Source organism: Chelonoidis abingdonii, chromosome 16, assembly GCF_003597395.2.
Source record: "Chelonoidis abingdonii isolate Lonesome George chromosome 16, CheloAbing_2.0, whole genome shotgun sequence".
Classification (NCBI taxonomy): domain Eukaryota; kingdom Metazoa; phylum Chordata; order Testudines; family Testudinidae; genus Chelonoidis; species Chelonoidis abingdonii.
In genome coordinates, this window is record NC_133784.1 from 726,342 (window position 1) to 753,348 (window position 27,007).

The 27,007-nt window shown below is 45.1% G+C and overlaps 1 protein-coding gene across 1 annotated transcript in view; it reads right to left on the reverse strand.

The window, feature by feature from the left end:
- LOC116838098 (VPS10 domain-containing receptor SorCS3) overlaps positions 1–27,007 on the reverse strand; it is a 513,373-nt gene that overhangs the window by 87,177 nt on the left and 399,189 nt on the right. The window contains exons 8-13 of the mRNA XM_032803097.2: positions 14,082–14,171; positions 9,975–10,154; positions 6,577–6,723; positions 5,721–5,823; positions 394–470; positions 191–282 (exon numbers count right to left, since the gene is read on the reverse strand). Of these exons, the coding sequence (XP_032658988.1) occupies positions 191–282; positions 394–470; positions 5,721–5,823; positions 6,577–6,723; positions 9,975–10,154; positions 14,082–14,171 (689 nt within the window). The remainder of the gene's footprint in view (positions 1–190; positions 283–393; positions 471–5,720; positions 5,824–6,576; positions 6,724–9,974; positions 10,155–14,081; positions 14,172–27,007) is intronic.

Consider the following 27,007-nt stretch of genomic DNA (forward strand, 5'->3'; position numbering starts at 1 on the left):
GGCCACCACAAAGTGCTCTGAGTAAGAGATTATTTGATCTGCTCCTTAGTGTTCTGGGTACCTATACCGCACAACAAGCAGGAGGGAGGAGGATCCACTCCAGAACTGAGAGATCTTAATTATATTTTGGACAATTCCAGTTTAGCGCCCCCCTCCCTGAACATTCTCAAAGCAAGGGAAACAGCCTTACCACAAATGCCGGATAGGCATTGACATGCGCTTCATGGCCACAAGTGCCCCACCCCAGTCGAGATACCACACATTGTATTCTTCCTCGAAGATCTGGAAACAAGTCAGGTATAGTGTAAGCTTTTCAAGCCATTTGGGGCCAAGAGAACAGCTGGAAAGGTTTTCAAAAGCCACACAGCTCCCTTTCCCCACATATGACTGTACCTGTCTCCATGAGTTTCCGGCATCAGAAGATATGAACGTGCTGATATCGGTATATGAGAGTTCAGAGCCAAAGTTGCCTGAAACACAAGTGGATTTCATAAGTTCTTGTGCGACAGGAGCAGGGAAATGACATTTTTGCAGGAAATCAGGGGTAACTGGTTTAACCAAAGTTTTTTGTTGTCTTAATTCCAAGATTATATGACAACACTATGGGACAGGTGGGAGGATTAAGACAGAATAACATTGCAAATAGTAGAACAGTAAAATGTTGTAAAGTAAATAGCTGAGAAAGACTGCTTTCCTGGTTTGCTTTTACTCCAAGTGACACTCTGTGCATTTGGAACAACATGAGATACACATGTCTGGATTGCTCCATGCTGAGGCCTACATTTTCAGGGAAACACAAACACAACCCCAGGTCTATTATGTGCCATGGCTGCAATCGTGACAACTGTGTATGCAAATCAATCATTTTTCTGAAAATTTTGCACCAAAGCACGGCTCTGCATTCTCCTAGTGTGGGCAGTATTTTGACATGGAAACATTTAATACTTCCTATCACCATTTCTCATGCAAATTCAAGTGAAAAGGCAAATGCACACAACCCAAATCCAATTATTCATACTGCCTTCACCTCAGCAGAGCTGGAGATCAAGGGTGAAATCCTGGTCTCACTGGTGAAACTTCCATTGATTTATGAGGGGCTCAGATTGCACCACATGATTCTTCCAAAAAACAAACGGCCCAATGTACTGATCTCAGAAGCAGTGCACCTAGCGAACAGCACCTCCTGCTGGGTTCACTAGTGGCTTGCAGTGAAGCCTAACAGATGAGGCTTATGGTGAAATTATCAATATCTCCCTGTCAAGGGTTGGCCTGTTTCTGATCTGAACTGCATCTTGGTGGAGCTGGGGTGTAAAATACGACCCAGGACCAAATGAGCTGGCAATAAAGGTAATAATGATCAGACCACAGCAATGTCTTAGACAACGGTGACTGTTCTTCTTGATCAGAAACTGGGCACATTTTAGTGTGAGCAGAAACAGACAGGTTTTGCCTGTGCGCATTTTTATTTTGTTAATTCAGTGCTGATGGAGATTACCACACTGATAGCCCTGGAGACTGAAGTCTTCTGCTTGTCCAAAGTATCATTGTGTAAGTTACGCTACCTCCTATTACCCTGGAGGAGCCATCTTCCAGAATAAACTTTCTGTTCAGACTCCACACAGTTAACTGGCTTTCCTGCCAAGTCTGCCAACAAGATTGCTAATCTGTGCCAGTCAGGTTTCTGTAGCATGCTTGTCTGTACCCTACAAAGCAGACTGAGGGAACTAACTCTATCACATATACCACTGAAAGGCCCTCAAATGGTAATGACTCACAGACAATATGAACACTGTTGGGGGTTGAACCAATGGATGAAAGATTCAACAGCACATTCCTTATCCACTGATCCATAAAATTCCCTCTCCCTACAGCTAAGATATTTTTAAACTAGGGTATAATTTTCCTGATATTTTTTTTTCTAAAGAAGCTAATATTTTTCCACTAAAAACAGTAAGAAGGGAAGATTCACTCCTACACATCTGTAGACTCAATAGGAGCACAATAAAAACAGACTAATGAAAATGTTAATTGCGCTCCTGACATTTAATGATGGAAAATGAGGAATTAAAGCCCAGATGCATCCTGACAAGCTCCCATCAGCATCAGAGACTATATAACTAGCCAAGTTGTTGTGACACTCCTGTTTCCAAAAATAAAACCTGAGGAACAGGGTTGTGCCCGATAGGTTTTGGTATCAGTATTAGGAACACAGGAATTACCACACTCCCTTAGTCCTTTGGTCCATCTACTCCAAAGGTCCTCAGATTTCATTGTTCTATGACCCCCTTCTGACAACAAAAATTACTACACAACCTCAGGAGCGGGGATGGATGCCAGAGCCCACCCAAGCCTTGCCAAAGCCCAACACCCACCACCTTGAGTGAGGGGAAAAAGCCAACACCCAAGAGCTTAATCTCCAGGTGTGGGGGGTCTGTAACCTGAGCCCCATCACCCAGGGTGGAAGCCCTGGGTCTTCAACTTCAGCCCTGGGCGGTGGGGCTCAGGCTTCAGCTTCCACCCCAGCAAGTCTAATGCCACCCCTGATGAGCCCATTAAAATGGTGTCACAACCCAGTTTGATAACCACTGATCTTCTCCACTGTCCTGTGACCACCAAGCTGTGACCTTCAGCTGAAAGTAGAAGAAATAGGCAGTTTTGGGTTGACTTGCCCATAGGGGAAGTTTTCTCTTCACCCCCAAGAGTCAGAGGCTGGCTTATGCCCTGAAGCTTGACATTCAGACTCCTTCTTTATAGGAACTGCCATAGTGAATCAGGTTTTGCTATTGGCATTTTCGTCTCTAAGCCTCAAGGTCTGGAAACCAACTGTCCATCTGGGGTTTATGGCCGGTAGCAAAGAGAAGTGAGCTCTTGCTTGCTGGAACTCCATCACTACCATTTCCAGATGGTTTTGTCTCTATAGCCCTGATTCATAAATCCCTTCCTTTCCCCCTTTTAGCCTCATTTGGACAACTGAAGTCAACTGAAAGACTTCTGTTTACTTCAATACAATTTGGATCAGACCCTTGGTCCTGACAAGCGTGGAACGAGATGCTGATATGTGTCTCTTCTCTGTTAAAAGGTCAGACCAATGATCTTATATCTAGGCTAGTGCTCCTACCATTATTATTATTGGTGGAGCTGCCACACTGATAGTGAAAGAATGGGAACTTTCCCAGGGAAGCAGAGCAAAGACATGACCTATGAGGATAAATTTGTGATGGGTAATCTGGATTGCCTGTGCTGATACAGTGCAGCTGTTGACCGTGCTTAACAGAAACAGATGGGCCAATTCCCACCAGGTTAAACCTTTTACTGCACAAGGCAGCAACATAGAAATGATGGTTCTGCCTTTTAAAGGTTAATTGTTATACAAGTGAAGCTTTCATCCCCTGCAGTGACAGCTTGAAAAGAAACTCATTGTTTAGTAATCTAGACCATTGCCTAGGACTTCACTCTCTTGCTGCCTCTGGGATCTTATCTGCTTCCTAGAGAATTCAGTAATCAAGAATAAAGGCCACTGTAAGAACTGTATCATGAGCCAAGACCGTTTATACACACTCGCTGTGAGCTGCCAGCACCTGACAGTTTAGTTTGGATAAACTTCACAAAGTTGGGATGTTTAACCCAAATAACCTGAATCTCTTCAATCTGGAACATTGAGGTAGAAATCTTGAGAAGAGGATCTTTTGCAAAACATACAGTACCTTCCTTTCTAAAAGCCAGCATGCTCTCTCTCAGGATTTGGTTCAATTTCCAGTGCCGGCTGGAATATAGAAGCACAGAAGTGCATGAAAATGGAAACAAACCGAAGAAAGAGAAGAAATGGATCTGAGCCAGCATCCCGCAACTGAACTTCCTGGAACATTGGAGTGTTTAGATGAAATTCTGAATTTTACAGATTGACTCAATCTAACTAAAGGTCTGTTCAGTCTCAGTTTGGACTAATGCTTGAGTACAACAGAGCTCTGATTTTATCCAACACCTGGTGTACACATCCCTTGCCTGCTCCTGGCTCCCACCAACAGATTGAAGGGGAAACACCAGGATAAAACAAAAGCACAGATGAACTTCCTTGTACTACCACTAATAGGAAAAATATGCCCTTGATAGAAAGAGGTGGAGCAAATTGTGAAAGCAGCCACAGACCTCCATGGTCTCTAGTGCTGGGGAGGGAGGGAGTAGGACACATTGCTTACCCCAGTGCAAATTCACACTGATGACGTGCTAAAATGAAACAACTTGCCAATGCTACAATTAACAGCATGAAACCTGCTCAGGGTGTAACAGCCAGAAACAATTAGGACATCATGGACAGAATGTTTAAGCTATTGCAATTCACTGTAGTATGACTGCTATGGGCCTTTACTCACTTAGTCATCTGAGTAATCCCATCACAGGCAACAGGACTAGGCAAGTGGGTAAGTATTAGCCAGCATGAGGGAGGGTTCCGCTATGGGTTGCTAGGTAAAAAAAGGACATTAAACTGCTAGCATGTGTGTGAAATTACACAGTAGCACTTTCAACTGCATTTGCAAGCTCTCCCCAGTGACAGTCATTCCGAAAGCGCTTTGTTACCCCCCTAAACATTTCCCACAGAGCTAAGCATTGTGGGAGCTTCAAGTCAGGATGAGTTACTACGTCCATCCTGATTAGGCCGCCTACTGTGAGCAGGCAAATGAAAACAAAATGGGGCTGCGATGGTTGTCAGATTAATTACAATGGGTCCGCCAGTCGGGGGCATTCAAGATTCCAACAGGCTGTCATGAAAGCACTGCAATCTGCCAAAGCACCAACACAGAGCAACCACACAGGATGCACCGTCCAGGGCCAAGGTGGTTCAGAGTGTCCAGCACAGCTAGAATGTCACTGCAAACCTCTAACTTCATAAAAAATAGCCTCTGGGCCAGATCCTCTGCTGGTGCAAATCATTTATGCCAGCCAAAAATCTGGCCCAGCGTGTGAGCCTGAGTCTCCTCTCGCTCACCTGGGCGTAAAAGAAGAATAACTCCTCTAAAGCCAATGGCGTGGCATCAGTGTAAACCTGGTGCAAATGAGAGAAGTCTGAGGCCCGGTGTACATATTTACACATTCACATGAGCACAGATACACATCACACGTGGACAGGCATATGCACATCACATACAGCAGGATTTCTCAAACAGGGATCACTGCTTCTGTAGGGAAAGCCCATGACAGGCCAGGCCGGTATGTTTACCTGCCGCGTCCACAGGTCCGGCCGATCGTGGCTCCTACTGGCCGTGGATCACTGCTCCGGGCCAATGGGAGCTGCAGGAAGCGGTACGGGCCAAGGGACATATTGGCCACCGCTTCCAGCAGCTCTCATTCTGGAGCAGCGATCCACAGCCAGTGGGAGCTGTGATCGGCCTGACCTGCAGACAGGGCAGGTAAACACACCAGCCCGGCCCGCCAGGAGCTTTTCCTACACAAGCGGTGACCCCTGTTTGAGAAAACCTGACATACAGGACACTGATATCCACCTGAAAAACTTCACAGCTATACGACAAAATACATTCCTCATGGTTCCTTGTAAGACTCATCTGCCCTCGACTCACTAATCCATACCCCCGACCCAGCCAAGATAGCCTTTGACATTGCAAACTACTGAACAGCTAAAAGCAGCAGCAGTTTAGTAGCTCTCCTGAAGGAGTCTACGTAAGGTATGGCTGAACGTGGGGGGAAAGCACAGACAAAATCAATACCTGTAGCCACCACAAGCCCGGGAGCCGTCTCCTTGCTGGAGATACTTCCTGATGTATATGGATTCTCTGAGATTTGCAAATGTAGGTGCAAGGAACAAAAAGGCTGCCAAGAGGAGGAAGTGGAGAGAATAATCTTTAATACACAAAAACCAAGATCAGAAAAAGAGCAAGTGATCACCTTCTGAGTGCTGGCGAGTTAGGCCAATATGCTTCTAAAAATGGCCCCCTCAGCCACAAGAGGTCTCAGACAAACAGAAAAGTGTGTATCTTGTGTTATATATTTCCTCCCCCCTCCAAAAAAAATAATGAATTGCATGAAAAAGAGGAACAGTTCTGCTGAATCCTGGGAAGGGGAGTTCACTCTTGGGTTTTGTTGTTTTTTAAAATCAATATAGTGGTCTCATGCAGTTCCCTGTCAGATCTTTTGAAATTTCAAATTCTCCAGCCTGTGTGATCCAGGAGGTCAGACAACAGAATAATGAGGATCCTGTCTCACTTTAAAATCTATATATTTATGAGAACAGAAGCTGACTTAACTTCCTCAGTACCCAGCAGTCCAAAAACAGATGGGAAACAAACAGGGAAACATTGGGACCCGATTCCTTTAAATACGTGGGCCAGATCCTCAGCTTGTGCAAATGGATGTGAGTTTACTGACCCCAGTGGAGCGACCTTGGTTTACACCAGCTGAGGATCCAGCTGACTAACAGGGTTCCATTTCGGAGCATTTGATCCTGCAGTCCTCATGCCAGCCAGAATACCACTGGCTTCAGTAGCGGCTTTGCCTGCATGAGGGCTAAAGGACAAAGCCTGGAATGGTTTGGCAATTCCACATGTGAAAAGTTCTGCCACTGACCAGCTGGCAGTGTAGAGGACCCCCTCTCAGATCGGTGTCAGGAGCCTGCAGCAAGCGCCAGTCTCTGCCCTTGTTGTAGGTGATGAAAGTCTTTATCTGGTCCTCTATCTTCTTATTAGCCAGGAATATGCCTTTGATCCCTGCTACCTAGGAAAAATGGAGAGAGATGGAAAACCACATCGGGCGAACAGGCAAGAATAAAGCTCCGTTCGGGACTCTTAGGAGGGCGAGCTCTCTGCAAAAAGGTCAGTTCAACCCATGCTGCCACTGGAAGAACAGGGGGAAAAAAAATCAATTGCATTATTCTAATGAGGGCAAGTCTGGAAGGTGTCTACGTGGCCGCTAAGGGACTGCTGCAATCTCAGTATGCAAGAGGAAGACGGGGTGAGGGATGCCCAGGAGATACATGCCCCTTGCAAGCTGCCCACTTCTGTTGGATCTCCCTGCACGGCAGCAGAGAGGTTGGCAGGATGGGCAGGCTATAGATGAATACGAGCAGGCTTGGGGATCTGTGGCTATGTCTGCAGATGTACTGGTGTGAGGGATGGAATGAGGGGGAATACACTTCCCAGACCACACTGCTAATGGCTGGGGGAACCTGCAGGGCCCCTTACACAGGATACGTCTACATGGCAAAAGCTGTGCATGAACTAATGTAGCTGAGCGCAGCACGTACCCAAGGGGCGTGCTGGGCTTACACTACCCATGCTGAAATCCGCTCTGCACAGTCCAGTGCTAGCTGGAGTCAAGCCACCTCGTCTATGCTAGCCCATACAGAGCATTAGATATGTAGATGTGCCCTGCGAAAGGGGACACAATGTCTATTCCAGCTTCTAGTTCTGTGCCCTGGGGGCTGTCTTCCATTACTTTGCTTGTAAGCCCCTTGGGGGCAGGGACCGTCTTTGTACAGCACCTCGCACAATGGGCTCGTGATCCATTCCTGGGGCCTGTGGCAATACAAATAATACACAAAAACAGCAGCACTCCACCCACCGCACCAGCTCCTGGCCAGGCTTTGGAATTCCCCTCTAATATAAAGGAAACAATTCTTCTGACAGGGAACTGATGTCCTCTCCGCATTCTCAGGCCAGTTACGGCACAGGCAGCAACGGTGCAAGATTCCCCGCACTGCGCTGCCAACCTGCCTCACAGCAATACTGACCATCCTGAGCAGGGAAAGGATCTTTGAGAGTGAGACTGGGACCGCAGGCTCACCCTTGCACAAGGTGCGGTGCGTAGGCTGCAAACAGGGCAAGGCTGTTTGGGCAGGACTTCTTAGAAAAACCTCTCTCCAGGAACTTCCTGCCAATAGGAATGCGAAGGCAGCACAGCAATGTAATTTACACTGTAATCAGCTGACTGAATTCCTTATAAACAGCCTCTCTTCTGTGAATGAGGAGGAGAAATATATCTTTCACAAGGTAAAAGATCTCAATGAAACCTACAAGAGCGACTGCCTGGCAGAGCGGCCGACATCATTTGATGAAAGACAGAAACCTGTTTTGAAAATCCACGGGGGAATTCAATACTATCCAATCAAATCCTATACAAAATTGCTGCTTGAAAGACTCCTCACTGGATTTTTACCTCATCTCCTGAGGAATTCTTCCTCAACAGATAAATTTAAGATTTTTTTTTTTAATCATAGTAATTTAAGAGCCTGAGATTTTGCCACTTTTGCTCATATGAGGTGGTCCCTTTCTCTGGCTCCAATTCAGGAAAGCATCCCTAGCCACAAAGGTGCTTAAGCACATATTTAACTTTAAAGACATGCTTAAATCCCCTCAAAGACGCAATGCTCAAATACACGCTGAAGTGTTTTCCTGCACCAGGGCTTCTGTGGGTCGTCCACAGGGATTACTCAAGAGAACAAAGTTAGGCACATGTGCAAGCATCTGAAGGACCAAGCCCTTATCTTGCAGAGTACCAAGGAGAATTATTCTGATTGTAGCCTCTGGGCACTGCTGCAACCCTTTGTCGTGAGGCTTACCAACAACTTGACAATGGCCAGGCAGCTGGTGCATTGAGACATTGCTTATCGTGCTGGCCAGCACTGCTGCATTGCTGCCTTATTCTCTCATAAGAACATAAGAACAGCCATAATGGGTTAGACCAAAGGTCCATCTAGCCCAGTATCCCATCTACTGACCGTGGCCAATGCCAGGTACCCCAGAGGGAGTGAACTAACAGGTAATGATCAAGTGATCTCTCTCCTGCCATCCATCTCCACCCTCTGACAACAGAGGCTAGGGACCCATCCTGGCTAATAGCCGTTTATGAACTTAACCTCCATGCATTTATCCACTTCTCTTTTAAACCCTGTTAAACCCTCTCTCCTCTGTCTCTCATCTTTGCAATGCTGCCTTATGCTCTCAGTATCCACCTGCTGTCTCTCATCTTATACTTAGACTGCCAGCTTTTGGGAGCAGAGACCATCTTTTTGTTGTGTGCTTTAACTTAGCACTAGGAGCAGTGGAAGCGCCCTAAAAGTGTGGGGGGGGGGCACAGAGGCTCAGACAGTGGCCCTGTCCTCATGCTGCACCGCCCCCGAGGCTCCGCCCCTTCTCCCTGAGCCCCCGCCCTCACGCCACCTGCTCCTCCAGAGGTCCCATCCTCGCACTGCCCCTTCCCCCAAGACTCCACCACCTCTTCCCCTGAGACTCCTCTCCTGTGCTGCCTCTTCCCCCCAAGATCCCGCCTCCCACTCGCTCCTCTCCGCCCCCTCTTGCGGTAAAAAGTGGGAGGGCCACAGCCTCCTGGTCCCCGCTATTTCAGCACCCCTGTCTAGCACCTACCACAATGGGATCCTGGTCACAGACAAGGCAGATAATAATAGCAATAACAGCTACTAATAACAATGTGTGATTTGACAAGATTAAAAGAAAAAGTACCTCTTGCTGCCCAACCTAAGTTAAAGTCAAAGTCAGATTTCAGAACCTCTTGGGCAGGATTTTCCAAAATGCTGTGTTGGCCTAACTCAAGTTAGGCTAAGGCTGAGTGTTTATGAAAACAGCCTTTTACTTTTCACAGTGAATCTGTGCTTGATGGGACAGAGAATCTGGGGGAAATATGAACCTTGTACTTCACATGAATAAACTGTTTTCTTCCTCATTTGTAACATAACATGACTGAGGAAGAAAGCTCCCAACATTCCCTGCCCACATCTATCCCAGTGTGCATTTCATCTATCCCAGCATGCACTGGTCCAGCATAAAATGTTGAGTTCTTCAGGGACCAGCTCCATTTTAGTGCACAGGGAGGGCAGAACATGTGTTCATTCTGGGGGATATTCCCAAAATTCCTGGAAGGAGGCTAAGAGGTTTACACACTCATCTGTACTGGCAGGTGGCTCCTGTCTTATGCAGGGGTGGTCCTACAAGGTGACCTTGACTACATACCTCGTAAAGGTCAATGATGATGTTTCCCTCCAGCCCCCGGCTGCTCTTCACATTCTCCAAGGCCAGGGTGAAGTAGACTCCTCGTGTGTCAGATATATAAAGGTTGTACGTATCGTTCTGGTTCCACTCCTGAACAGCTGCAAACACCTGATTCTCATCCGTGCTAATAATATGCATGTCCTGTTAGAGGGAGACAAAAGGTCTATTACCATGGATCTCTATATTTCTTTGCCCTTTGGGACACATAGTAATTACTGTGACTTATGAAAGAGTTGAGAAGGAGCATGAGTTATAGAAGACGTTAAACAGTTTTTTATTAGACCAAGCCAATAAATTACCACCAACGTGACTTTGCTGGGGTTTTTTCAATGGCCACAGGGTGGGTTAAGGGTCTCTGCAGTCCTTGTTCTCAGTAGCTTCAAGGAGTTCCATGCAGCTTCATTTTTTATTTATGAATTTGAAAGTCAATTTTATCATGCCTGAAAGATTCATGAGCTGGAGCCTGAAATCCTGTCTTTGTCCACCGAATTAGGTATAGCAAGAGTAGCAGCAGTGCTAGCTTCCCCCACGCTACAAACGCCAATAGGCCTGAGTCCTGAGCAGGAGGGGAACCACTTGTAGGAGGATGGAAAGAGATCAAATCTCCACCACATCTCTCTTGAGACTGCCAACCTAGGGATCCACTAGCTCACTTCACGTGCCCATCAACCTGAGCTGGATTCCAGCTGGTGGCCAAGACCTGAACAGCTTCATAGCCCAATACCAATCTCCCTCATTTAGTTTAATACTAAGAAATTTTCCAAACATCACTGATGTTGCTTAATATCCTCTTGGAGAGGGCTTGTTTCCACATTTCAGGGGGCAGATCAGGCTCTAGGCCCATCTAACCTTTGCCATCTCTGGTAACTCAGGGCTCATCTAAACAAACAGTGTGGGGGCAGATCTACAGTGCATTCGTGTGCCACGCACTAATTGTCCCTGTGGACTCAGGTACCATGCACTACATTTCCCTAGTGCACACTGATCTACTCAGTGGCATAGCCAGGTTTTCGGCTTAGGGGGAGCACAAAACATAAAAAAGGCACCCCTCTTGGCTCCCCCTCTGGCCATGCTCCCTTGGCTCTCCACCCCCACCGGCCACAGCCCAGACCGGACCCCCCCGCTCACCTTCCCTCCTGTGCTTCCACACCGGCATGCTGCCCCGTGGCTCCTCCGGCCGTGTGGCAGGCAGTGTGGCTGGCAGGTGCCGCTTCCGCGCCGGGCTGCTGCTGCCGCCCCGCAGCTCCTTCGGCCATCAGGTGCTGCTTCCGCACCTGCCGGCCTGAGCAGAAGCAGCTGCTTCCGCTGAATCCCACCAGCTACACTACTGGATCTACTCCCATTTCAAAGCAGGCAAATTAAAGTACACCAAGGAAATTCTAGTGGATGGCAGATGGGTCCACAGGGACAGATAGGGCACGGCACACTAGTGCACTGTAGGTTTACACCGCAGCTTGCCACAAACCCAACTGGTGGTATAGACAAACCCTTAGCAGTGACAGTGTTTTTCGCATTGCCAATGGCATTTTGGCAAAGTGGGGGATCCTAATGTATCTATTTTAAATCTCTGGGAAGTGAATTCCCCAAGATCCCAAGGAACCTCAGTTAATTCCCTTTTCTACTTCTGCACCAAGGAACTTTTAATACCAGCTCATCCACAGATATTGTGGGACTTTATCTTTGTCCACAAACACACTGTGTTTACTCAATGCCCGAAGAGGAGGGAGAGACTAGGAGGTAATTCATCTGAGTGTATGTCTACACTGCAGTCAAATGTGTGAGTGCAATGCGGTCAGCACACGTGTGCTAGCATCCCAGATGACTTATCATAAAATCAGGTTGGGGAGAGTCTTTGGGGGGAAATATCAATCTAATGTACCCTTCCTATGCAGAATGCAAGTGAATCTTCTGTGCTATCCTACATGGATCGTTTAGGAAGATTAGATAGGGCTGTTACAGGGTAGCCTCAGACAGCCCCTCAAAGTGATATGAGGGGGGAAGCTTTCAGAGCCTCTGCCCCCAACAGGTCTGAGCCTGAAATTGATGGGAGCTTTGCCACTGACCTCAGTGGGGGGAAGATCTGTCTGGTTCATATCAAACTTTTTAATTCCTTGAATCCTAAAAATGTATGAAATTCACTTCAGCAATGGACTGATGAAGCAATGTAAGAATAAAGCAAATCACCCCAGCAACTCAATCTACTTGACCAATGGCAGTGGAGATGTTGCTTTATCCATAGCGGTAGCCTAACAAATATCCATCTCTGGCAGGATTCATTAATCAACAGCTGACAGAAGAGTTATTATTGCAAGAGATGATTGTACTGGTGACCAAAGGCAGAGTAAACAAGGCTCTTTTATGCTTCTAAAAAGACTTCGCTTTGACAACTTGCTTAAAAGCAATTTCCATTTTTAAAATGCCAAAAAGCGGTCATGGTTCTATATCAGTTCAGAACTAGAGGGCTGCCTCAAACCCCTTTCCACAGAGGCCAACAATCCATGATAACATAGGCCAATAAAGGACATTGATAGTGATGCAGTTACAGTCTCATGTCTCCTGTCATATCAGCATGGGGCATCTTCTGACGGCAATCCATAAACCGGCCGCGTAGACGCTGCTTCTCTAGGATATATAACTGAATGGTTCCCAGTTTTTAATGGGGCAGCCCAGTGATGTGACAGCTGTTTCCAAAAATTGTTCCAATCTACTGAAGAACACCCAGGAGAAAATATGTATGCATGGTGATGGTGGCCAAACACAGCACCCTGTGTTTGGATCTAATGTGGATTCCAGTGTGGGTTTGTTCAGATTCAGTATGCGGAAGACAAGAAGCTAATCCTCCGCTGTTGCTGAGATGAGGCACATGGCCTTTCTGCCCCAGGACAAAGAGTGTACTTCCTAATCTGTTAGCCCATCCCAGCAAATGGTGCGCTAAAGAATCCTATTACACCCTGAGGAGGCTATTATCCTCTTTGTTGCTTTAGGAAGTTTGTCCTAATATCTAACCTAAATCTCCCTTGCTGCAGATCAACATCTTCTTGCCATACCTTCAGCAGACATGGAAAACATTCATAGACTCATTGACTTTAAGGTCAGAAGGGACCATCACGATCATCCAGTCCGACCTCCTGCACAATGCAGGCCACAGAATCTCACCCACCCACTCCTGTAACAAACCCCTAACTTATGTCTGAGTTACTGAAGTCCTCAAATCGTGGTTTGAAAACCTCAGGCTGCAGAGAATCCTCCAGCAAGTGACTCATGCCCCATGCTGCAGAGGAAGGCGAAAAACCTCCAGGGCCTCTGTCAATCTGTCCTGGAGGGAAAATTCCTTCCCAAGCTCAAATATGGCCATCAGCTAAACCCTGAGGATGTGGGCAAGACTCACCACCCAGCACCCAGGAAAGAATTCTCTGTAGTAACTCAGATCCCAACCCATCTAACATTCCATCCCATCCTCTTTATAACAATCTCTTACATGTTTAAAACCTGTTATGGTGCTTCCCCTCAGACTTCTCTTTTCAAGACTAAATATACCCCATTCTCTCAACCTTTCCTCACGGGTCATGCTTTCTAAATGTCTTAGGTATGGCCCATGAAACACAGCGCTTCATAAGGTACGTGCAAGAGACAAAATCTCCACCTTAGGTAGAACACAGCAATCCCTGTGAGAAGTGTTAGATGCAGGCAGATCAGGTTATAATTGGCTTTAACTTGCACTCACCACTAGCTGTAACATTCTCTGAGTGCAGGTGGGTGAATTCACTTCAATGTATTCTTCCCTGCCTTTGTAAGTGTCACCGAAAGGCAAGAAAATGTTCCCAACCTGTTTTTTTCCCCCAGAGCCCCATCAATTAATGTAAGTGAGGGGCAAACACACCAGCATGTACTTTTGGGGACTAGCTTTTGGGTCGATTCTCAAAACCTGAATGACCATAGCAAATGGCAATCAGCAGAAGTGGATTCCCTTGTAGCTCTGGTCCATGTCAGAAACAAACCACAGCATCTCCGCTATGCTTTTTAAGATGCTGCACATCTCAAGACTGTGTTGATAACAGGTTCATTTACCTTTGGTAGTGAGTATTTGGGCAATTTAATTTGAGCGAAGGGTTCCCTTTTGTACGACACATAGTAATTTGCTCTTCCACCAGCCGTCACCTGTATAAAGACAAAAGACAGACACTGAATACCCCTTTGAATACACACCATGCTGATACTCCTCAGCAGGGCTCAGTCACTTGTCTTTCAGCTTAGAGATGCCTACTGGGACTGCAAACATTTGTATAGTATTTGCAGACCCGGAAGGCCTGAGATCTGACTTAGTAAAATCACGTTGTTCCGGATTTCATCTCGTTTCCCCACAGTTCAATTCTATGATTCTACATCCACATGATTCTAACGACAGATATGCTGCCAGCCATGGATGAGGGGCAGGAGAGTTTGGTAGCGAAGGACTGGGTTCTCTACCACAGACTCCCTGGGTGACCTTGGACATATCGCTTAATCTCTCTGTGCCTCAGATCCCCCGGTAAAGTGAAGTTAGTAATACCACTTGATCTTGTCTATTTGCATGGTAAGCTCTTTGAGACATGGACTGTCTTCTCAGGCTACAGCTACACTACAAGGGCTACCATGGTCCAAATTTACTGTGCCAGGGGCGTGCTTCTGGTGAACATGGTTGAAGCCTACAGGAGAGAGCTCTCCTCTAGAGTTAATGACTCCACCTCCCATGAAAGGCAGTAGCTATCTCAGCGGGAGAAGCTCTCCTGCCGACATAGCGCTGTCTACACCAGTGTTTAGGTTGGTATAATTTACGTCGCTCAGGGAGGTGGATTATTCACCCTCCATGAGCGACGAAGGTTCTATTGATGTAAGTTCTAGTGTAGACAAGGTTTTACTATAGGCATGCCTGTAACCAGGAGGTGTGATGGCAGCACATGGAGACCTAACTGAGCTAGCTTTGACCTAGGTAGAACAAGTATGTACCCAGCATCCTGGACAGGCAGGGCCAGCCCATGCAGACACCCTACTACCACAGCTTCACTGCTCTTGTTACTCGAGCTAGCTCAGGTATGTCTACTTGTGCTGTAGCCGCACCTCCCGACGGCAGTGAAGACATCCTGTGAGTCTGTGCCATGCCTAGCCGAATAGTTCCATGATCTTGGAGTGATTTGCAGTGCAGCCAGAGGGCATGACTATCATACAAATAATAAACAAGACACATAAATCCTTTTACCATCTGAAAACTGGGTTCAAAGCTCTCGGATGCTTTATAAAGCTAAAACAGTGGTTTCTCGGAAATAACATTGCCTTTGAGATAAGGCGGTGGGGAAGAGAGATGAAAGTAATCAGAATGATGTGATCTTATGGACTCAATGCTCACTACTTGTCAAGGCTAGGTATAAATGCCATACACTGATGAGAAGTAAGATTCTCAGCTTTCCAATCATACGTTACATTCGTTCCTAGCCCCTGATCATTTGCGAGAGATTGGATTTTATACTGTCATTAATCCCTCAGTCTTCCGGGGAACGTTCTTTTTGGCACTGGTCCAGGGCTGACGATGCCGCATCTCAGCCCGGTGCAATTTCCATTCTTTGATGCTTTGGCAAGCTTACAGATTTTTAGATAATACAATACACAACACTCCTGTTATTACACAAAACATGATTTACTGGCTTTTTAAGTTTCCAGTAAGCAAACAGAAAGGACATAGATTCTCCCATAGGTAATTTTTCTTCACATCTGGCAGTGATATTTCCGAATAGACTTATATGGTATATTGCTATAGTATCAATTATAATCTCAGCAATGATATCATCTATAGACAGTGGCATTTTCCCCTAGAGGAGCTGCCACTCAAAGGTCCTGGTAATACTGGTTGCATGCATCATGAATTTGTTATCTGATCACCTCAGGATGAGGTTTTTTCATTGACAATTTATGAGGAGAAAAGAAAAAAACATTGGAAATACAGCAAAACACAGCCAAGTAGAATTCTCCCCTTTAAGTGTTTGTTGTTATTATTAATAATAGCCTAGTGCCTAACAACCCCAACGAAGACAAAAGAATGATCACTGTGCAAACACATAGCGAGAGACAAGACACAGACAAGATGGGAGGGTAAACACAGACACAGAGCAGTAAAGTGACATAGGCATGTGCACCTTGGTGCCTGTAGCACTTAATGGTTTAATCTCCTGGGGATACGTTGGTCTAATTCCAGCTGTTGGGTTTGGTATGGAGGTGACTGGCTGGTGTTTAATGACCTGGGAAATACAGAAGGCCAGACTAAGCAGTCTTTGCCCCTTCCGGTCATAAATTTTATGAATTCCCCAAGATCACGAGGTCACTGGTAGATTCAGTAAGAGACATTGGTCATTCTAGATAAACTTAAGAGTGGCCAAGTAACATCTCCAGGCCATAACCTTCTGATGTGATGATGGTGCAAGCGCCATGAGGGTTATTTCAGGAAGACAACCTTGCTGCCTGGCCGTCACTCCATCACAACAAGGGTTACCCCGGAGAAAGCAGGGTGACTGGCCACTCAACTCTTAATTTGTATTTTAAAACCAAAATTCAGACCTATAAGCTCCTCTTGTATCAACTACATACAGCCAACCTAATACGGTCATTCTCATTATTTCTCAGGCCACACTAGACTTTCTCCTATCCTTTCTCGCGCTGTTGCCTTCTATTGCATGAGCCAGATCCCCAGTTGGTGTAAATCAGCATAGTCACACTGAAATAAATCAAGTTACTCCAGCTGAGGGTCTGGCCCAGGATTATACCACCAGCTAGTTACCATGGCACACAGACCAAATGGCACGAATGCACTCAGCGACAAGAGGATCACTAGTCAGGATTCCTGAGTTCAATTCCCAGCTGTTCTGAAAAGCTGTAACTCTCTATAAGCAAGTAACTAAGGTGTTTTGAAACGAGGGTAACAATATGTATATACCTCACAGGGAAGTTGCAAGACTCAGTCAGTGTTTGTGAGCACTTTAAGATGTTCAGATCAACGCTAGGCAGGTGCAAAATATAATAATAACTATTCAGTAGGGTATCTGCCACAGAAACTGATGACCAGGTGCAAAACTGGGGCTTGAACAACTAGGGTAGTTCCCTCTGCATTAGCTACACTCCTTTTGAATTTTGTATCTGGTGCTTCACTTTGGCAAAAATGTGAACTAGGGCCTACTGTGGTCTGTAGGTAGCAGCCCTACAAAGCCAGTGAATGGGAAATCTCCCACTATCTCCACCAGCAAGAGTTATATAAAGCTTATATCAGCAGGGACCTGATTTTTACATGATTTTTACCCATGCTAATAGAGTCCCCAAAAATTATCAGCATTCATGAAGTCTGGTAATCGCTGTGGTATGGAATCAATTTAGGGATGTCCCTTTTCATCGAACCATAGAATTGGAAGGGACCTCGAGAGGTTGTCTAGTTCAGTCCCCTGCACCAATGGCAGGACTAAGTACTATCTAGACCATCCCTGACAGGTGCTTGTCTAACTTGTTCTTAAAAATCTCCAATGATGGAGATTCCACAACCTCCCTAGGCAATTTATTCCAGTGCTTAACCACCCTGACAGGAATTTTTTCAAAATGTCCAACCTAAACCTCCCTTGCTGCAATTTAAGCCCATTGCTTCTTCTCCTATCCCCAGAGGTTAAGGAGAACAAATTTTCTTCCTCCTCCTTGTAATAACCTTTTAAATACTTGAAAACTGTTATCATGTCCCCTCTCAATCTTCTCTTTTCTAGACTAAACAAACCGAATTTTTCCAATCTTCCCTCATAGGTCATGTTTTCTAGACCTTTAATCATTTTTGCTGCTCTTCTCAGGATTCTCTCCAATTTGTCCACATCTTTCCTGAAATGTGGTGCCCAGAACTGGACCCAATACTCCAGTTGAGGCTAATAAGTGCAGAGTAGAGCAGAAGAATTACTTCTCGTGTCTTGCTTACAACACTCCGGCTAATACATCCCAGAACGATGTTCACTTTTTCTGCAACAGCATTACACTGTGGACTCACATTAAGCTTGTGGTCCACTATGACCCCCAGATCCTTTTCCGCAGTACTCCTTACTAGGCAGTCATTTCCCATTTTGTATGTGTGCAACTGACTGTTCCTTCCTAAGTGGAGTACTTTGCATTTGTCCTTATCGAATTTCATCCTATTTACTTCAGACTGTTTCTCCCATTTGTCCAGATCATTTTGAATTTTAATCCTATCCTCCAAAGCACTTGCAACGCCTCCCAGCTTGGTATCGTCTGCAAACTTTATAAGTGTACTCCCTATGTCATTATCTAAATCATTGATGAAGATATTGAACAGAACCGGACCCAGAACTGATCCCCGTGGGACTCCACTCATTATGTCCTTCCAGCATGATCTATTTTAATTTATTTTGGTGAACTTCTCCTTTTCCTACAAACAAACTTGCTGGCATTGTAAAGCCAGGAGATTATTATAGTTGTTCCTGCCAACACTGCTTTTTATTTCACATTTGATGAATGTCACCCAGTTATTTGCTCTATGTTCATCAGTCGTGCTTAGCACAGAATTAGCCGGGTTTGTCTTTTACCTTCTCCTTTGCTAATGACTGACTCATTAATCTAATTTTCTGGATTTCTATTTTACAGGTTTAATTGTGATGCTGGCCAGTGGAAAGGATTCCTTCGACAAAATGTGTTTGCTATTAAACACCTCAGTCTTTCCTGAGTTGTGTTCTCTTTTCCTTTTTCCAGGGCTGGCTCTATCTCCTCTTCAAATCTGTTCTCACTTGTGTTTCCAGAGAAGGGTTGGTTTGCTCGTGGTTTTATTTATTTTGGTAGCCACATGAGAACATGGGAAACTTCCACAGAAAGAAGAAATTACATATGCTGGCCCATCACACATTATGACTCACTTGATAGTTCCATAGCCTCTATCAGAAATGGATGATGACTGGCAGGCTTTCAAGCAAGTAAACAGAATTATGCAATAACTACTATGGAATCCAATCAGCTCTGAATTTTCTGTGGTGGGAAAAGAACAATGCTCAATTCCTGCACCCGAATGCTACATTGAAGGAAATGGTTTTTCATCCTCTCCCCCTGCCCGCCCCCCCGCCTTTTTTTTTAAGTCTATGGCAGAAGAAACTTTGCTAAACCAAAAATTACACAGGCCATTTGACAGGAGCAAAGGGACCGAAAAAAAAAAATGCAGCTGCCTTTGGTCTTAATATAGAGGCCTGGTAGTCAACTCCCAGTATCCAAAGTTTCACTATGATCCAAGCAGCCAGAAGTGGCACTCAAAGACTACAGATCCCAGCATGCAGTGCTCTATTTTGTTCTCAACAGCCTTGTTACTGGGAACTGCAGTCTTTAGTAGCCACCCCCTTTGTGGTCACAAGTGGTGTCCTAGAACAACATGAGGTCCATAGCGCCAAGCTGGCTTGTAATCACTGTCCCAAAGAGGGCCTATCCTCTTCCTGATGCTCAGATAATTTGAAGAAATATGAAGGAACACTCACGTGCTAGTAGCTAAGCAGTGGTTGGAGCTGGGCATAGCACAGGCAAAGGAGCTGTTTCCTGAGCTTAGGGCATGTAAGAAGCTGGAGGACTAGATACCAGGTCTGCAGGGCTCTAAATGACTGATGCTTCCACACTGCCAGCCTGCAGCCACTGCAGACCTGCAATCCAACCCCTATAAATCCTGTGGGAGTTGGGGGGGGGGGGCACAAAGCACCACAGGAAGTGCTAACTACAGAAGATCTGACTGACAGCACCCCCAAAAACTGTGATTGGCCCCAGCACACTATTTAAGCATGGAGGGAGTTCCAGGAAGCTGTCTGGGCAGCCTGGAAGTATTTGGCCTGTTACTGTAACAGACCCTGCACTCGTTCCCTGTTCTTTGGCTCTGATTCCTGACTTGACTCTGCTTTGACCCTTGATCCCTGACTTGGGCTTGATCCCCTGACTTGACTCCTGACTCCTACTTTGACTACTAGGCCTGACTCCTGGTCTTATCTGCTAAGCTAGACCTCCTCCATCCCAGTCATGACAGGGCAGCCCCATTATGCTATACTCTGGCCTCCCCTCTACACAGATCATGGAGATGAATGATTCATGACAATGGGGAAGGGATGTGTCTAGCAGAAAAGTGAGACTGAAGTGACCAACAGATAGTGTGTTCGGAAGGACAGAGAATCTAGTAAAGACATGGCATTGGCATTGGCCAGTGGGCTAAGCAGGAGATCCTCAAAAGTATTTAGGATTTCACTGGGAGTTAGGCAATGAAATAGTTTTGAGGATGTGTGTCTAAGGTACTATTCCTCTGACTAAACATAAAACAAAACTACTACTTTACCAGCCAAAATGGGGTAGTTTCCTATGCCTCAACTTTTTCATCTTTCCTTTTTCGTCAGCGCAGTGAATAGGGACGACTACTACATCATAAAACTAAAATACCAGCTTCCTTCTGTCAGTCGTTCTTTGGATAGTGGTTTAGAATGAGGCACTAGACAGCTGTTTACCAAGAATTATTGCCTTCAGTGGATCCCCTTGCTTTCTGATCACAGGGAGCCAGCTCTTCCCAGTAACGAAACTATACTGTAATGAGAGGGCAGAAGCCCATAGTTCAGAAGCAGTGAGAGAATGCCATAGCATTCTCTGAACTATATTTGGGAATTTAGCATAGTAGGATCATGCCATATTAAGCCTACAGGCTGCTATGGTGACTGCTTTAGCATGGAATTGTGTTTTCATAGTATGTAGCATCTATATATGATATACGTTATCTATGTAGCTATCTAGGATTTTAAGGCCTGGCTTGACAAAGCCTTGGCTGGGATGATTTAGTTGGGGTTGGCTCTGCTTTGAACAGGGGGATGGACTAGATGACCTCCTGAGGTCTCTTCCAACCCTAATCTTCTATGATTCTATAGCGTAGACACATAGAAGTTTAATGCTGCTACGTTCTGAGCACTCTCCTAATGAAGTCAGCAGTCAGTCAGGTAACTGAAGTTAGCACACAGTCACATTACCTGAGATGCTGTCCTCTCTGCTTTGAATAAAATATACTGTGGTAGCTCAGATACAGCTATGCAGTATAGAGAGGTCAAATACTTGACTTTTTTAATGACAACTCGTGTAGTAAACGTGCACACAATTACACCTAAGACATCAAACTGACAGCACAGGCAGTGTTACATCTGGAAACTGTTCAATTTCCCTGCACAGAAACTGACTTGAAATGTACACAATTGTACACATTAAATCTCCTTTTGAAGGATTTTCAGAGGAAACATTTTTCAGTCTGCCAAGTACTTTATATCTCCTGCTGAAAATGCAGTTGATGTCACAGACAATGTGTCAAGGGAGGAGTGGGGAGGGGAGAAAGAGAGAAATAAAAGAAAGTATGGAATAAAATGCCCCCTAGAAACAAAATAAAAGACCAAAAACAAAAAGTTAATTAATTTTTACCAACAGGTGTTGAGCTTTGAGTTCCAAATTCAATAATATTTATCGTGGTAGAAATGAAACAGTGCCAGGAACGGGGGAAGTAGATGTGTCAGCAAATAGGAAAGCACCTAACTACACATTGCTCCTATTCCTTTATGGCACTGCCTTACAAAGAGTTTTAACTAGCATGTAGGATGCACTCTCTCTCATCTCTAGGATTCTTGTCCCCCCTATCGGAGCTTTGTTTTGTATTTTGAATGGGTGTAGCAGAAGATCAGCTCCAGCAGTAGAACAGGTGTAATCATGCTCATCATTTAAAAGTCTTTATCCAATTAGTTTCACAATCGGTTTTTAATAATTTCTTCAATAGAAATCTCAAGGACCAGGCCTGATAAGTCAAAGAGAACACCATTGTCCCACCAAGCCGCTCTCTCTGCCGTTGATTGCGAAGATAAAAATCAATCTCAGCTAAAGAGGGAGAAGTTAAAAATAAATTGTGCAGATTGATTTCTGTTAAGATGTTCTGTCCCCCAGTTAAAAAAAATAGAGGAAAAAAGATATCTATTAGAACATGGTGTATTTAACTTCCATGAAAACAGAGAGAATGATCCAAGCTGGGGAAATCGAAAGTTTAACTCCCTGCCCCATCTAGTTTCATTGCTGTGAGATTTCACGGTCAAAAATAATCGCTCTCTCCCAGAGGTGGAGGGCTAGTCCTGTTTGTCTTCAAGTGAATTTGTTGCTTGTTGAAGTTGTTACATTGACAGTCCTAGGAGAGGACATTAAGTAGCCACATAACAGGTGCATCCTGTGCCAATTGTACTGTGGGACCTACATCTGCTCGCCTGACAACACTAGCTTAGATTCAGAAAAGCATGGCTATTCAGGAGAGCATTAAGCATGTGCTTAACTTGAAGCACACGTTCAAGTCCTGTTGAAGTCATGTGATGAAGGGCTTTCCTGAATTGAAGTCAGAGCCTGTAAGACACACAATGATATTAATAGGCCATTTTTATTAGTTGTTTTTGAGATGTTAAATTTATAGAGCTAGTTGGGAAATGATCACTTTCCCCTCATGAAAAAGTTTCAATGTGCATTCTTTTTGTTTTTGTTGAAAGAGTGTTCACAGTTTTTAGGTTTCAGAGTAGCAGTTGTGTCAGTCTGTATCGGCAAAAATAACAGGAGTACTTGTGGCACCTTAGAGACTAACAAAGTTATTTGAGCTTGAGCTTTCATGGGCTACAGCCCACTTCATCGGATGCATAGCATTTTTTAGGTTTTCATTGTACAGTTGACAAACAAAAATGTTTTGGTTTTCAATAGAAACCCCCAAATTTTGGACAAAATTGGAATTTTTCACTAAAATTTCCATTTTGTCAAACAAGCCCTTTTCCAGTGAAAAAAATTTCAACTGAAAGTTTGGGACCAGCTCTATTAATTTGATTCCTATGCTGGTAGTCATTAAAAAGCCAATATTTATGCCAGAAGGAGCTATCAGAAGTCCCACCATGCACGAGTCACATTCATTTGGGGGCAGGCATAATTCCGTGGAATTTCAGCTGTGGAATTTCTAGGGCTAACCGCTCTCACTGATACCAATGAAAGTAACTCCATGTACATCAATGGAACTGCAATGGTGTAAAACTATTTGAAGTGAGTCAGGCTTTTTGCATGCAAAATAAGTTCAGGTCTCAAAGCACTTCACAATCATTTTTAATGGATTTATGCTTACAGTGCCTCAGAGAGAGATTAAGTGACCTTCCCAAGGTGACACAGGAAGTATGGGCAGGGATGGTGTCCCTAGCCTGTTTGCCATAATATGGGAATGGACGACAGGGGATGGATCACTTGATGATTACCTGTTCTGTTCATTCTCTCTGAAGCACCTGGCATTGGCCACTCTCAGAACACTTAGATACTGGGTTAGGTGAACCTTTGGTCTGACCCAGCATAGCTGTTCTTATGTGGCAGAGCAGAGAAATGAATCCAGGTTTCTCAAGACAGTACCTTGGGATAGCTCAGTGGTTTGAGCATTGGCCTTCTAAACCCAGGGTTGCAAATTCAATCCTTGAGGGGGCCATTTAGGGATCTGGAGCCCCCCAAAATAGCTGGGGATTAGTCCTGCTTTGAGCAGGGGGTTGGACTAGATGACCTCCTGAAGTCCCTTCCAACCCTGATATTCTGTGAAATCTGTAGGACCCTGACCACCATCCTTCTAGACAAGTGACTGGTGGTGCAGACAGGGGAGGAGAATTTTGCCCTAAATTTCTCACATTCTGTCCAGAATCCAGTCCTCTAGAAGAGGATCAGTTGACAGAGCAGCTTGCTCTCACAGCACGGTACCTCCAGGTTGCTAATGACAAAGTGACTGCTCCCTGTTCACACATGATAATACCACAGACACGGTCTGAATCAGGAAGAATGCTAGCCATAGTCAAATTGCCTCCCTGCCCTTAACATCTCTGTCTTAAGTCCCTTATCATCATCATCTGCAACAAGAGCAGGCAATACAGCAGTGGTTCTCAAGTCATGCTGCTGTCACAGCAACAGCGATTGATTGGAGGGAGTTGCAGACCCGGCAAGTGAACACAGGTGCTCAGAGCAGCCACTGATCAGAGAATCACTTGCTTTGGGGGAAACCAGAGTCAAGAGATAAAAGCCTAGTTGTAAAGGTGCCCAGGAAACTGAATAACAAATGGAATACAACAGAAGGTGGCCAGATATGAGGAGGAATGGCAAGAGAGACAGAGTGATAGATATTAACAACGATTAACAAGGCAGTGTCTGTGCACTTTGGGGCTAACCACACAGCTCTCATTAGAATTACATCCTACATGCCCCTGAGCAGCTGAATAAATATGCCATATGGGTTGCAGGAGGAAAGGGAGTCTATGGTCCAGCTCTTTAAAAAGGCTGAGATAAAGATTATTTATTATTCCCCATCATGTGTCCCTTTGGTTAATGGTGCAGGGAGCTTCCAATTGCAAATAGCAATCCCCACTGATCAAGGATTGAGGCAGGAGGGTCGCTACCACATTCAGATTCAAGTTCTTCCCACAGTGGAGAGTGTTCAGCTCCAAAGGGCTGGTTTGGTCCACTGGAGAGAATGGCCATCAGCCACGAAGTTCAAATCAGGAGCGAAGCTTCCCCAAGGTTCAAAGAGGGTTGGATCTGGGGATTTGGAATGGATTCATCTCTAGTTTCTAATCCAGAAAAACACCCACCAATTTCCTTACCCTGCTGCTCTGTAGAACCCTAAACCAGAGTTCAGACCATGTTAGCTTGCATTGTGTTTGGGGCTATCCAACCCACACCACGCCTTACCATCCTAAAACGACCCAATTAGAATGCAATTATCTCACCCCATCTCTGTCCTTCAACACTCATGGATTATAGTTGGTTCAAAGAGAAAGGCCAAGTTATGGTCCAAAGTTCTAAATAGCCCCGCCCCCCTCCAGACCCCTGCAGATATTGATAGATGTGGGAGCACAGGGGTATCAACTAGATGATGAGCTAAACTAGCAGAACTTCTGATATGCTAGGAGATCATCATCAAGGACAGGAGCGGCTCTAGCTTTTTTGCCGTCCCAAGCACGGCAGTCGGGCAGCCTTCAGCGGCTTGCCTGCGGGCGGTCCCCGGTCCTGTGGCTTCAGCGTACCTGCTGCTGAATTGCCGCCGAATCCTCAGGACCGGCGGACCTCCCACAGGCAAGCCTCCAAAGGCTGCCTGACTGCCACCCTCACAGAGACCGGCAGGGCGCCCCCCACAGCTTGCCGCCCCAGGCACGTGCTTAGAGTGCTGGTGCCTGGAGCCGCCGCTGATCAAGGAAAACTAGAATCTTCATGCTACACATCCCAGAGCACTTTACTATTGTTTTTATAGCTGGTAGGTAATTTTTCAATGAGGGTTTTGGGGGGGAGGGAGAAGAGGGGGCAAAAATGCCTCTTTAGCCAAGTGGAAATTGTCAAGAGAAAAATCTCAATTTTAAAGTATTTTCGGGCATTACTGAAAAAAAACCAAACGTTTCAGTTTTTGAAAACTTTGGTTCTTGACTACCTGAAAAAGTATCTGAAAAATTGAGAGGAAAATGAATAGCTCCCTTCAAAATGTTTCCCTGGAAAGAAAACACATTTCCAACCAGCTCTGTAACGTGGAAATCCCCAGAGATCTAGGCACCAAGCACAGGTATAAACAAAAAGACTGTCCCTCCCTAAAAGAGTTTACAATGTAAACTTTACCCAGGAGAATAGAGCAACAGCTCAAGTAATTAACAGCAATCCAAATCTGATGGGCAGCTGTGGATCATCTCCAAGGCTGGATTCAGAAAGTGAAACCATTTTGGTCACATGTAGACAGAGGCAGGATGGGCAGCGCACTACAGCTACAGAGAAAACTATCAACATTCTCTACTTGATGAAAATGTAGTGGAAAAAATTACACTGATTTTAATGGAGATAGTGCAGCTAAATGACTCACAGACCCCCTTGAAAGTAGTTATTCGAAAGCACGTTAAAATAATATATTTTGTGGTTATTTTTGCAAATGGCTTTTTTTTTTTTTTTTTGCAAAGGGCAATTTTTAGATGATGTTAGCAGCAATACAATACAAACCCAGTTCCGGCTTTGGAAACAGCACAGTAAACTCCTTAATTTAAATGAGATTCAACAGGTGTAACTGGGGGTGGGATTTTGTCTTAAGTATATAACTTCTGCATTATTGTCCAAGCTCAGATATGACTATTCTAGACGCCTTAGAAATAGCAGATCAATCTGATAGCTATTCAATGTCTGATGAGTTTAATTCATAGAATCATAGGATTGGAAGGGACCTCCAGAGGTTATCTAGCCCAGTCCCCTGCACTCATGGTAGGACTAAATATTATCTAGTATTATCATTCATATAAATGACAACTGGAATGTGGACACTCCTTCTTTAATTGAATCAATCATAATATATGTTTACTGTGTCCTCTCCTATTCATCTTCTTGCCACATTAAACAATCCCCATCATTTCAATCTCTCTTCATATTAAAATTTTCCAAAACTCTAATCGTTCTCATTCACCCTTGCCTGCAACTCTTCTAATTCTGCAATATCTTTCTAAGGTGGTCACTACTGCACGCAGCGTTCCAGAGGAGGGCAAGCCACTCATCATATTTTCCATATTATGCACCCTAACATCTTGTTAGCTTTGTTTGGAGGTAAACTGAACGACATAGCTTTACTCCTGCTGAGGATCTGACCTTGCTAGCCTAATGATGAACTCAGTTACGCTGGATATCTAGATAGATCAGGGGTTCTCAAACTGGGGGTCGGGACCTCTCAGGGGGTCATCAGGTTATTACATTGGGGGTCTTGAGCAGTCAACCTCCACCCCAACCCCCCGCTTTGTCTCTAGCTTTATACTGATGTTAAATATATAAAAAAGTGTTTTTACTTTACGGGGGGGAGGGTCACATGAAGATGCTTGCTATGTGAAAGGGGTCACCAGTACAGAAGTTTGAGAACCACTGAGACAGACGTATACACCAGCTGACAA